This window comes from Hyla sarda, chromosome 2, assembly GCF_029499605.1.
Source record: "Hyla sarda isolate aHylSar1 chromosome 2, aHylSar1.hap1, whole genome shotgun sequence".
NCBI lineage: Eukaryota > Metazoa > Chordata > Amphibia > Anura > Hylidae > Hyla > Hyla sarda.
Genome location: NC_079190.1, coordinates 33,654,526 through 33,667,723, shown reverse-complemented (window position 1 = coordinate 33,667,723; position 13,198 = coordinate 33,654,526). Strand labels below are relative to the sequence as shown.

General features: G+C 44.8%; 1 protein-coding gene across 2 annotated transcripts in view; it reads left to right on the top strand.

The window, feature by feature from the left end:
* Window positions 1–13,198, top strand: part of MAML2 (mastermind like transcriptional coactivator 2) — a 199,164-nt gene that overhangs the window by 174,401 nt on the left and 11,565 nt on the right. For both annotated transcript variants that reach the window (XM_056561521.1, XM_056561522.1), the window contains one exon: window positions 9,589–9,750. In XM_056561521.1, the coding sequence (XP_056417496.1) occupies window positions 9,589–9,750 (162 nt within the window). The remainder of the gene's footprint in view (window positions 1–9,588; window positions 9,751–13,198) is intronic.

Here is a 13,198-nt window from a genome sequence, read left to right as displayed (position 1 = left end):
CATATAAAAGATAATACATCAGAACATTACTATGGACATTATGCTTTATTAACCTGTCTGCAGTAAGAACGCCATGATCTACTGAGTACGTACATATGTGATTTGGGTCTGTAGAGCCCGTTGGTCTACTCTAAGGCGTTCCTCAAGAACCACATATGTTGAATAGTGCAATGTTGGTAACTATGTTGTCTTAACAAAATTTGCATGAATCAAACAAATAATACACATATAACAAATTACTGTTAGAAACTTTGTCAGATAGAGTGGCTACAAAAAGCATCTCATGTCTTATATGGACAGTCAGTCATTTCAGTGGTAACTGTGTAATACTTCATTTTACCAGTGGAGGCACTGCAGAAAATTAAACACTTGTGTCTGGATTCCCCTTGCAGATTTTAAGTAATTGCCGAGGATTCCAGAACCAGGACATTCTTAGCTTTTTTTCAGCAGCCCCTTCTTATTAAAAAAGGATTGTCCAAAGTAGAGAACCCTCAGAATATCAGAGTAAGTGTTTAAAACAAGGTGGGATCCCATTAACACCTCCATTTTAATCTTTATTACATAGCATTAAAGGGGTATTCCAGTATCCCCTTTCCTGTGGATAGGGGATAAGAATCTGATGGCAGGCAGGTCTGACATTTGGGGCCCCAGCAATCTCCAAAATGGGACCCATCTCTTCCTGCTGATTGCCCCAGCTCCAACCTTCTAAGACAAACTGGTCTCGCTAAGTCAATCACCGGCTGAGGCGGGACACAGCTGTGGCCGGTGATTGACTGAGCAGGCCGTCACTGCCAAGACTAGTATGTCTTGTCTTGGAAGGTGGGAGCCGCAGTGCTCAGCAGCAAGAGATGAACCCCGTTCTGGAGATTCCCATTCCCCCCCCCCCCCCCTCTAAGATTAGACACATATCCCCTATCCTGCGGATAGGGGATACATTTTTACAAGCTGGAATATCCCTTAAATGGGATCGGTGTGTTTATTGTTGGAAGCTGTCGAGTGGTTAAAATTGTTGGGATCCCATCACTTCCACCACTCTAATCTTCATAACAAGGATTTAGGTTGTTTTATGTGTTTTGGAATATTCTATTAATTTAAGCAAATAAAATGGAATTTTGGAATTTTAGACCATGCCCAATTGAGGGGGATTAGCATAAACTCCACCCCCGTTGTAATCTGGTTTATCCAACAGACCTTCAAAAATCCTGGCTGTTGGCTAGTATTATAGTGCTGATATAATAAATATGACTGTAGACCTTTCCTTAGTCTCTGCTACCATGTGCAGTGATTTCCTAGAATCCCATGAAACCAGTCATGTAGCGTGTATATATTTGATATATATATTTCCTCTCCGGCAATCTGTACATACTTTTCTGCATTTACATTTGAATAAATCTCCCTTTAATAAGCAATGTTTTCCCCCTGAACAATATAAAGCAGTATATCTTCCTGACCTTCCATTTAGTGATTTTTGGCAGCGGTACAGACAAGCTTTACTTATAATAATTTCCAAACATCTTTGCCATAACCACAGCTTGACGGCATTAAGCATAAAACTCATCTAATCCTATGAATGTATGTGCCATACACCGCGCTGCCAAGGATAGCACAGCCTCGCTGTACGGCTAAGCCTTGCTTTTCCAGGGAACGGGGATGGAATTCCAGACCCCACATTTCTTCATATGTGACAAGTTTCTACTAAAACTTTTTTATGATTTAGATTTTTTTGCAGGAAAACTGTGTTAATTTTTTCCAGAATTTTAATAGTGTATCAATGAAAGGGCAAGGGAAAACATTGATGGTAGCTGCAGAAGCAGAACACTTTTACTAGAGAAAGTAATATATTGATTTATTTCCCTCAGTCTATATAGCCACGGACATAGCTTGAATCTCCTGGGCTCCAATGCAAACTCCATTTAAAGGGAACCTGTCATCAGATTTTGCCATATATAACGCGTGGTAACACATTTTGTATGGTAAAATCTGCTTCCTCATCATCTCTGGGGGACTTCCTGCCAGCAGGGATGGTTAAGTAGTCCCCTGGGCAGGGAGCTATACTTACCTAGTCCCGTCTTCTCCGGCTTTACTCACTGTTCTGCTCCCTAAGCAGATGGAGCAGAACAATGACGTGGTCCATGCCCATCATTCACACTGAGGGGGCGTGATTACAGCCGGAGAAGACGGGACTATGTGAGTATAGCACTCTACCCGAGGGCTACTTACAGGGCTGACGGGGAACACTTTTGAACTGCATATCCTCACTATCCCTGCGGACAAAAATGTCCCCCGGGGATGGTGAGGAAGAAGATTTTACCATATTACATAATGCATTGCCACACGTTATATATATGGTAAAGGGCCACCACCTGCCCTTGTTTCCTGAGGAGGCAGTGGGATGTTGGGTCTCCTTGCTTCAAAGAGCCCATAGCAGCCACCTTTGTGTTTATATGATATCCACAGTTCCCAAGGTAAGTAGCAAAGGGCAAAATGTGGACACATTTACAAAATCTAAACTATCTGTCTACGTCTGCCAGTGGTGGACCCAGGGGGGACATCCCTGTGTCCGGAAAGATCTTTTCAGGACAAAAGAATGTTCCGTTTACCTTTCTGCGGCCCCGCATTAACTTTAAGAAACGCAGGGTCCGCCGGGAAGTAGCACACGCAGGGACGTCTCTGACGTCCCCTGCGTGCGCCTATAGAAACAGAGCAGAGCGGAGTGGAGCAGCTAGGAGGAGGATCCTTGCATGGTAAGTTACCAGCGGCATGTCATCTTCGGTGCTCCGACCACCGCTCCTCCAGTCCCGGGACCTGCTGCTATGGCCTATAGGCCATAACAGTAGATCCTGACCCCTGACCGGAGGAGCAGTGGTCAGAGCACTGAAGTGGGGCAGTACACAGACATACACCCTCAAGCCATACACTGTATATGGCTGAAGGCTGTATGTCTGTGGGGGCCACTGCCTACAAATGTGGGGGTAACTACAATCAAATGTGGGGGAATTACAAGCTAATGTGGGGGAACTATGCTGACAACCTAATGTGGGGGAACTATGCTGATAACCTAATGTGGGAGAACTATGCTGACAACTTAATGTGGGGGAACTATGCTGACAACCTAATGTGGGGGGAACTATGCTGATAACCTAATGTGGGGGGAACATTTTGTTCCGAACACTTGCTGCGGGGGTTGTGACATCACAGCCACACACCTTGTGACATCACTCCACACCCCCTCAATGCAAGTCTATGGGAGGGGGCGTGTCGACCACTGCACAATACTCTGATAGTGCCTCTCCTGAGACTAGACTCTGGATCCGCCCCTGACGTCTGCCTGTATTGGCAGGCAAGGTGGGTAGTGTTGTCCTAACCCCAGGCTTAGACTACAGCACCTGAAGATGTTGAGGTATTGAGTGATTTCCCTCCCGGCAAAGGGTGTAGGATCCAGCATGGAGACTGACATCATTTATTACATTTGAAGAAAAGTCTAATTATGTGTCAGACCTGAATGGAAGCCAAGTGACTGCACATATACATCTCCCAAAAAGTTTACACACCAAAGTGGACACACAGGAGAATCTTAACGCTAGCATAGGATAGCTAGAACATGGGCTTAGACACAGAAGGTACTTTTGGAGCCTTATGGTGGCCTTACAAAAGCGATTTGGTCACTCAGACCTCTTCCTGATGGCAGATATCTGTCGATGCTGAGAAGATGTTAATGGCTAACAACAGTTTTGCAAGGCCACAGATCTTGGTAGAAGCCAACTGGTTATTTTTCCCAAATTATTATTTGGATTTGTGTATTGGTTCTTGGTTGAAATCCCACCAACGACAACCTTGGCCTGAAGCTTGGATGTTCTCCCCATTTTTGTGTGGACTTCCTTTAGGTTCTCTGTTTTCCTCTCATACTCCAAAAATACAGTAATTCAATTGGGATTTAGATTGTGAGCCCCCAAAGAGGACAGGGATCATTGAGAGTAATGACAAGCTGTGTACAGCACAGTGGAATATGTTGGTGCCATCTAAATAAATTAATTATTATTTAAACTTATGGAATTGTCGTCCAAGAGGGAAACCCTCACAGACCAACCCTAAACGACAAGTCATTCAGAAATGGCTGCATAAAATCTCCTAAAAGATGGCCAGGAAGAAGACTGGAAGAGATTCAGTGACAACATCACCAATTTGGCTGTTCCCATTGCTCTCTTGGATTGGTGCTATGAGACAGCCCAAGCACATTCTGACGGATATTTTACAATTTAGAAACCTTATACAACGTGAGACAGAAACCAATAAATAGCAAAGAAGCCAAAATCTGACGGCTGAATATGGATTGTTAAATAACTAGAATATGTGCTGAATGTGTAAGGTCCAGCTGTCATAATAGGAAAGTTAAAGGGGTACTCCGCTGCTCCCAAGCTCCCGTCACGCCCCCTCCCATAGACTGGGGACGGGGCGTGACGTCACACGGGGGCGGAGTCGTGATGTCACGGACTTCCGTTCTGGTGGTCGGGACCCAGGCCCTCCAGCGCTTCCGGACCAAAACAGGTGAGTGCCGCATGCTATATTGTGGGGGTCCCCAGTGGCGGGACCCCTACGATCAGACATCTTATCCCCTATCCTTTGGATAGGGGATAAGATGTCTAGGGGTGGAGTACCCCTTTAACCCCTTAAGGACCCGGGCTTTTTCTGTTTTTTCATTTTCAATTTTTCCTCCTTAACTTTAAAAAATCATAACTCTTTAAAATTTTCACCTAAAATTCGATATGATGGCTTATTTTTTGCGTCACTAATTCTACTTTGTAATGACATTAGTCATTTTACCCAAAAATCTACGGTGAAACGGGTGCGACAAAATTGATGAAAAAACACTATTTTGTAAATTTTGGGGGCTTCCGTTTTTACGCAGTAAATTTTTCGGCAAAAATGACACCTGATCTTTATTCTCTAGGTCCATACGGTTAAAATGATACCCTACTTATATAGGTTTGATTTTGTATCACTTCAGAAAAAAATCATGAATACATGCAGGAAAATGTATACGTTTAAAATGGTCATCTTCTGACCCCTATAACTTTTTTATTTTTCTGTGTTCAGGGCGCTATGAGGGCTCATTTTTTGTGCCATGATCTGAAGTTTTTAGCGGTACCATATTGTTCTGATCAGAATTTTTGATCACTTTTTATTCACTTTTTTGTGGTATAAAAAGTGATAAAAAAAATACACTATTTTGGACTTTGGATTTTTTTTGCACGTACGCCATTGAATGTGCGGTTTAAAAAGGGTATATTTTTATAATTTGGACATTTCCGCACGCGGCGATACCACATATGTTTATTTTTATTTACACAGTTTTTTTATTCTTGGAAATGCCGGGTGATTAAAACTTTTATTAGGGGAAGGGATAATTCAAAGGGTTAATGATTTTTTTTACACTTTTCTTATGCAATATTATAGTTCCTATAGGGGGGGCTATAACATTGCATTAACTGATCTTTAACACTGATTGATGCATCTCCATAGGAATGGATCAATCAGTGTTTTCAGCGATTTATTGCTCAAGCCTGGATCTCAGGCTTGAAGCATTCATTTGGCGATCGGACAGCACAGGAGAAGGTAAGAAGACCTCCTCCTGTGCTACAGCTGTTCGGGATGCTGCGATTATGCCGCGGCGATCCCGAACAGCTCCCTGAGCTAGCCGGGCACTTTCACTTTAGTTTTTAGCCGCGCGGCTCTGCTTTGAGCACGCGGCTAAAGCAGATCGCGGTGCCGCGCGCTATTAGCACTGTGTCTCGGCTTCACTATGATGCCGGGCCCGCCGCGATATGATGCGGGGTCGCCGTGTGACCCTGCGTTATATGGCAGGACCGGGACTCATGACGTACGCGTACGCCATGAGTCCTTAAGTGGTTAAATGACGAACCTTTAGTTTCTGGCCGAACAGAATATGCTGTTACTGTCCTGTCCACCAGACTGAAAGGCTATGATTTGTCATTGCAGGAAAATTGTTTCAATAGAAATTCTTCTGGTTTCACCCAGCCCGCTCCCTTCGCACATTGGAATTATTGACCATACTTTCAGGATGTGTGCAACAAATGCAAGGCAATATATATATATTAAAAGTAATTCTAATAAGGTTTGAACAGGCTCATAACCATTCAGATCTGTATTCTTCTGTATTATATTAGTACTTTTATTAACTTTATTTGTGCACAAGTAGGTTAAATTTGTTTTAAAATTGCCAACCACAGAAAATGTTCTCTGGATACTTGTCGTCTTCCCTTGTATTTGCAAGATCATAATACACAGATGAACTCTGTAGGTACGAAGTAAACCTTTCAGGGCAGCCATACTGGAGGTACATAATGGTTGTGCAGTGTTCACATCTTGTAATTTCATAGTGAACATACAAAACATACTGATAGCCCCAAAGCACCAAGAGTAAAAGAGTATCATTTTGGCATACATTGGGTTGGTAAGCATTGACATACCTTTTGTTTGTTTACTCCATATCAAAATATGGTCACTTTTGTATACAGATAGATACAGTAAAAATGTATACTACGACAATTGTGGGCAACATAGAGGAAACCATGCTAAATGTATCTTGATCATAGTGTCATACATCACAGCCTTGTGTTCAAGTTATATGTCTAAGAATAAATATAATGTATAAACTGTGCATCACGATATGGATGCTTTAGAGTAGCTGTAGTAAATAGGGGTGGACAGGGTCCACTGGCACTAGAGGCAGATGTCACGGGTGGCTGGAGTGACCAGCTGGACCCTAGTGTTCCCTAAGGCTAGGTTCAGACTACGGAATTTTGCTTTGAAATTGCAGGCGGAAATTCCGCTTGCTAAAATGTATAGAGTAGTGAATGGTTTTCCCTTCACAAATTCACACTTCGTAATTTGGGAAGCGGAATTTGTGAGCGGAAAATCCGCTTGGAACTTTCCGCCTGAAGAAAGGCGTTGCCCTTTCTTCAGGCGGAAATCCACACGGAACGCATTGCAGTCTATTTGGAGACTGCAGTGTCCGCGCGGTCCTAGCGCCGACTGATTCAGTCAGTGCTGGCCGCACTCGGAATCTCCGGGCGGAAATTTTCTGCCCAGAGATTCCGTAGTCTGAACCTAGCCTAAGGGTCACCATGAAGAACTGTAGAGTAGAGGGGCTGCTCAGTTAGTAGATGGTCAGTCTCTATCCCCTGGGGCACTTCCCAATTAATGACGTCCTGAGTGGTAGTAACCAGAAAGACCTTGGTGTTGGAAACCAAGAAACCAGGACGCAAGATTATTGCAGAGAAAAAGGTATCTTTACTGAACTTCTCCCTAAGGAGACATATATTTTAAACAACTGGTAACTGAATTATCAGGGGGTAGGTGGCACTGAAGGAGTTAAAAAGGTACTTACAACAAAATGTTTTTGTTATTGTGCCTAATACAGTGTCAGCGTCATTGCTAAGAAATTTGATCTGCTTACCCCACCAGAAGTTATATTGGGGGAGATATATCAAAACCTGTGAAGAGGAAAAGTTGCCCATAGCAACCAATCAGATTTCTTCTTTTGTTTTTAACAAGGCCTCTGCACAATGAAAGAAGCGATTTGATTGGTTGCTAAAGGCAACTGGGCATCTTTTTCTCTGCACAGGTTTTGATATGTCTCCCCCATGGTTCTATAGGTTTTGATGCCGTCCTGTCCGTACTCCCTCACAGCGGTCGGCCATTTTGTTATGTGAGGTGATCGCTGGGGGCTTGCTTCAGTGTCACAAATGAAGTTGGCGCCCAGCACCAGGCCAACCAGCTTGGGCTTCAGGAGCTTGGGAGGGAATAATGAGGGTGGGATGGCCAAACAAAGCAGGAGGTGCATGGCATTCGAGCGTACAATGCTGCTCATACGGGAAGTATATGGTGATTTTTTTTTTTTGGGGGGGGGGGGGCTACTTTGGTCAGATAACCCCTTTAACCCATGTGAAGTGAAGGTAGTCAGATGAGTTCTTGAGGTGGTAGATCCCCTGAGAAGAGTTGAACACAAACTACAACCCCCAGCAGCAACATGTACATGTGGCCCAATTGAAAGTCCACAAAGACAGCTAAGGGGTCTTAAAATGGCTATTCATCTGGTCAGGACAAAGTCTATACACAGGATATCTTGTAGAAGTCATTGTACTAACCAGTCCTGGTACAACCAATCTTGGTAGTATTTGGCAATAAGATCTTTTGCCTTTTTAGAACTGTATCATTGATTTTACCCTTGTTATTTTGGTGGTAATATTTCACTGAAAAGTTATGTCAAAATAGAAAAAAATTATTTACTTCAATACCAATTATGAAAAACAAAAAATATTTGCACCTCTGTATCCATACTTGTACAGGATTTTTTTTAATGTTGGTTCTTGGGGAATACAAGATTACTTAAAGGGGCACACCACCCCTAGACATCTTATCCCCTATCCAAAGGAGGCCATACACCTTTAATACCTGCTGACCGAACATTTGTTCGAAACAACTATGTCTCTCTGTCCACCCTTAAAGGGGTACTCTGCCCCTAGGCATGTTTTCCCCATCCGAAGGATAGGGGATAACATGTCTGATCGCAGGGGGTCTGGCCACTGGGACCCACTCACGATCCCCGGACCGGCGCTGCAGCATTTATGAACACAGAAGCCTCCATTCATGTCTATAGGAGGGGGCGTGATGCCTAGTACACAGCCATCACACTCTCTCACATAGACATGAATGGAGCCCCAGGCTTCTGTGTACATGAACACTGCAGTGTCGGGACAGGGATCGCGGGGGTCCGAGCTGTCGGACCCCCAGCGATCAGGCGTGTTATCCATATCCTTTGAATAGGGGATAATATGTCTAGGGGCGAAGTACCCCTTTAAAAGAGAACTCCAGGGAAAATTCAACAGGATAGGGTATAAATAGCTGATCGTGGGCGGTCTGACCGGTGGGACCCCCTGTGATCCTCGGAATGGGATCCCGGCTCTCTCAGTGAGGAGTGCGTATCGTCGTGCCGTGTGTTCGGTGATCCAATAAAGATGAATGGAGCATATACCGCCTTCAGCATGTGCTCCTTACTGACCACCGGGCCCTTTCATGAGATCGCGGGGGGTCCCAGTGGTCGGACCCCCTGTGATCAGTTACTAACTTAATTTTTGATAGATATCTCCTTTAAATACATGAGCGTTCAGCACTGCTCAATGGAAAGGGGAGTAGTAAGCCTCTGCCAGACACTTCTGCCTGCTGCTTATCTCTGAGAACAAAAGGGTTGGGCAGTTAAAATCCAGCATGCTTGATCCTTCTCTTCCCTTACGTCATCTGTCGGAGATGAGTCAGGAGGCCTCCGGGTTCGGACAATTTTTTTTACTAAAATGTATAGAGAACTTAATATTTAGGTGAGACACTATATTTAATCCCACTACTGTATATTGGTTACTACCACCACTTACCTAACTCCTAGTATATTCCTTTGGAAGTTCTTTTACACTCTTTGGTTGTTTGCCTATAGACATTCCATTTCAATCATTGTTTATGCCATTGTGTAGCAAAGTCATTTTGTTGAAGTTGTGATTTCTACTTTTCTTTCAGGACCAGCAGTGTAACACTACCAGTCTGGGCACCAGCTCAAGTGCTGCTTCTTGCTCAAGTCCCAATGGTTACAATACCCAGCAAGCATTACTAAACCAGCAAATGATGGAGAAGACAAGCATTATGCAGAGACAGATGCAGCAACAAATGCTACCCGGAACGGTAATAGGCCATCAGATTCAGTGTTTTATCTTAAAATACAAATTTTTTAAAATGTGAATTGCTAAAAAAAGTTGGGTGACAACCTAAATGGCTGCCATTACTCCTCCCAATGATGTGTCAAGCAGCTTCCCTAGACTCCTTGCTTATCCACTCATTGTTCTGCTTGCAATGCCTGTCCTACAGAGAGCTTGTCAGACATTATCTGCTGAGCCCCGCTGAGGACAGAATTGCACTGAAACCAGGCCTCGGGAGCTGGAATGTCGGTGGTGGAAGTTTCCTTATGATGCAGTTGATCTGGGAATCCCTAGATTTGCCATGTACAATGCATTCAGAAAGTCTTCAGACCCTTTTACTTTTTTCACATTTTGTTATGTTGAGGCCTAAAATAAAAAATATTTAGGTTTATGCCTATCAATCTGCACTTAATACCCAATGATGAGAATGTAAAAACAGAATGAAAAACACATTGGGGGAAAAAAAAAAGCGATTTACCATTTCACATGGACATAAATATTTAGACCCTATGCTTTGGTTCCCTACAGTGAAGCATCATGGGGGCAGCATGATGTCTGGAGGAAACCAGGCACTGCCCATCACCTGCCCAATACCATCCCTACAGTGATCATGGTGGGGACAGCATCATGTCTGGAGAAAATCAGGCACTGCCCATCACCTGCCCAATACCATCCCTACAGTGATCATGGTGGGGACAGCATCATGTCTGGAGGAAACCAGGCCCTGCCCATCACCTGCCCAATACCATCCCTACAGTGATCATGGTGGGAGCAGCATCATGTCTGGAGGAAACCAGGTACTGCCCATCACCTGCCCAATACCATCCCTACAGTGATCATGGTGGGGGCAGCATCATGTCTGGAGGAAACCAGGCACTGCCCATCACCTGCCCAATACCATCCCTACAGTGATCATGGCGGGGGCAGCATCATGTCTGGAGGAAACCATGCACTGCCCATCACCTGCCCAATACATCCCTACAGTGATCATGGTGGGGACAGCATCATGTCTGGAGAAAATCAGGCACTGCCCATCACCTGCCCAATACCATCCCTACAGTGAAGCATGGTGGGGGCAGCATCATGTCTGGTGGAAGCCAGGCACTGCCCATCACCTGCCCAATACCATCCCTACAGTGATCATGGTGGGGGCAGCATCATGTCTGGAGGAAACCAGGCACTGCCCATCACCTGCCCAATACCATCCCTACAGTGATCATGGTGGGGGCAGCATCATGTCTGGAGGAAACCAGGCACTGCCCATCACCTGCCCAATACCATCCCTACAGTGAATTATGGTGGTGGCAGCATCATGTCTGGAGGAAACCAGGCACTACCCATCACCTGCCCAATACATCCCTACAGTGATCATGGTGGGGGCAGCATCATGTCTGGAGAAAACCAGGTACTGCCCATCACCTGCCCAATACCATCCCTACAGTGAAGCATGGTGGGGGCAGCATCATGTCTGGAAACTGGGCACTGTCCATCACCTGCCCGATACCATCCCTACAGTGAAGCATGGTGGGGGCAGCATCATACTGTGGGGGTGCTTTTCAGTGACTGGGAGAGGAAGACTGGTCGGGGTTGAGGGAAACTGAATGTAGGTATTTTTCATAAAATTCTAATTCAAAGCGCTCTAGACCTCAGACTGGGCCGAAGGTTCACCCTCCTACAAGACAATGCCCCTAAGCACACAGCCAAGAAAACACAGGAGCGGTTAAGGGACAACTCTGTGAATGTCCTGGAGTGGCCCAGCCAGAGCCCGAACCCAATGTAACATTTATGGAGAGACCTGAAAGTGGCTTCCACGGATGGTCCCATCCAACCTGACAGAGCTGGAGAGGATCTGCAGAGATGAATGGCAGAAAATCCCCAAATGAGGTGTGCAACCCTTGTGGTATCTCATACCCAAGAAGACTGGAGGCAGGAATCACTGCCAAAGGGGCTTTAACTAAGCACTAAGTTAAGGGTCTGCAATGTTTTAGGTTTTTCCTTAAACTAGCAAAAATGTGTAATATCCTGCTTACTCTTTGTCATTGTGAGATACTAAATGCAGATTGAATGATAAAAAATTATATTAAAATTAAAAAGTCCACAACATAACAAAATGATAAAAAATGTGAACATGCCTGAAGACTTTCCAAATGCATTGTATGCAATGATATCCTTATAGTTGTTACACTCCTCAACATTGAAACTGTAACACCAAGAAGGACAAGCCATAATATTATGCAGATAGAGGAAGAAGTAGGTGTTGCTAAGATCTGGTCAAATTTTCAAACACTTAGCTCCAGTCTGTGACATGTGTGAGGGGCTTCAGTGGTATAAAAGCCTTATCAAAAGCTAAAGTTTTTTTCAGCCACATGAAACCTCTGAAAATGGATCAAGTCAGTACAGTATGATTGTGCGATATCTCCTGTTCTTTGAGGTGTCCGTGATCATCACAGGTTGGGAGGGACAGAATCCTTGAACTAGGAGACCTTGGTTTATCACTCCAGCAGATCTCTAGGCACATAGGCTAAGATGTTAGTACTGTCCAGCATTGCATGTTCAAGTGGATGGGAAACCAATGACAAACTGAAATGACAGTAAAAAGGCAAGCCTCTGCACGGACGGGTCGTCAGATTAGAAGAGTGGTGTGAAGTGATCCATTCTGTACTGCGAGTGAAACATACCAAGCATAGGGCGTTGCACAGTGTTTACACAAACCATCATAAGGTGCATGCATGACCTTTGGCTTTCAGCGAGATGTCCAATTTACAGGTGTTGCATTGACCTCACATCACTGCTCTCAACGGCTATCGTGATGTAAAGCAAGACAGCAGTGGAGGCTAGATTGGAGGTCTATGCAGAGATTGGGGTGGAGACCATGTGGGCCATGCCATGAAGAGGCCTTTGAGGAAATGACATGAAGAGGCCTTTGCAACGAAAAGTCACACCTGACCTAATCCTGGGATTATTGTGTGGGTTGGCATAAAATATGGTAGCCAGATCTAGGTAAACTAACAGCTCGGCCAGCCTGCATTGCCTAAATGGGCTATCATGGCCTGAAACATCTCCAGACTAGTCACCCATCGAGCAAATCTGGGAACGTTATTAGTTGGCAAATGCAAAAGAATCTGCAACCAATGAGTCTTAAAGGGGTACTCCACTGCTCAGTGTTTGGAAAAACTGTTTCGAATGCTCGAGCCAGCGCTGGGATCTCGTGATGTCATACCCCGCCCCTAATGATGCCACACCCCATCCCTCAATGCAAGTCTATGGGAGGGGGTGTGATAGCTATTACGCCCCCTCCCACAGACTTGTATTGAGTGCGTAGGGTGTGACGTCATGAGGGGTGGGGCTATGACATCACGAGCTCCCGACTCCAGCGTTCGGAACAGTTTTTTCCAAACGCTGAGCAGCAGAGCACCCCTATAAAGTGCATTCAG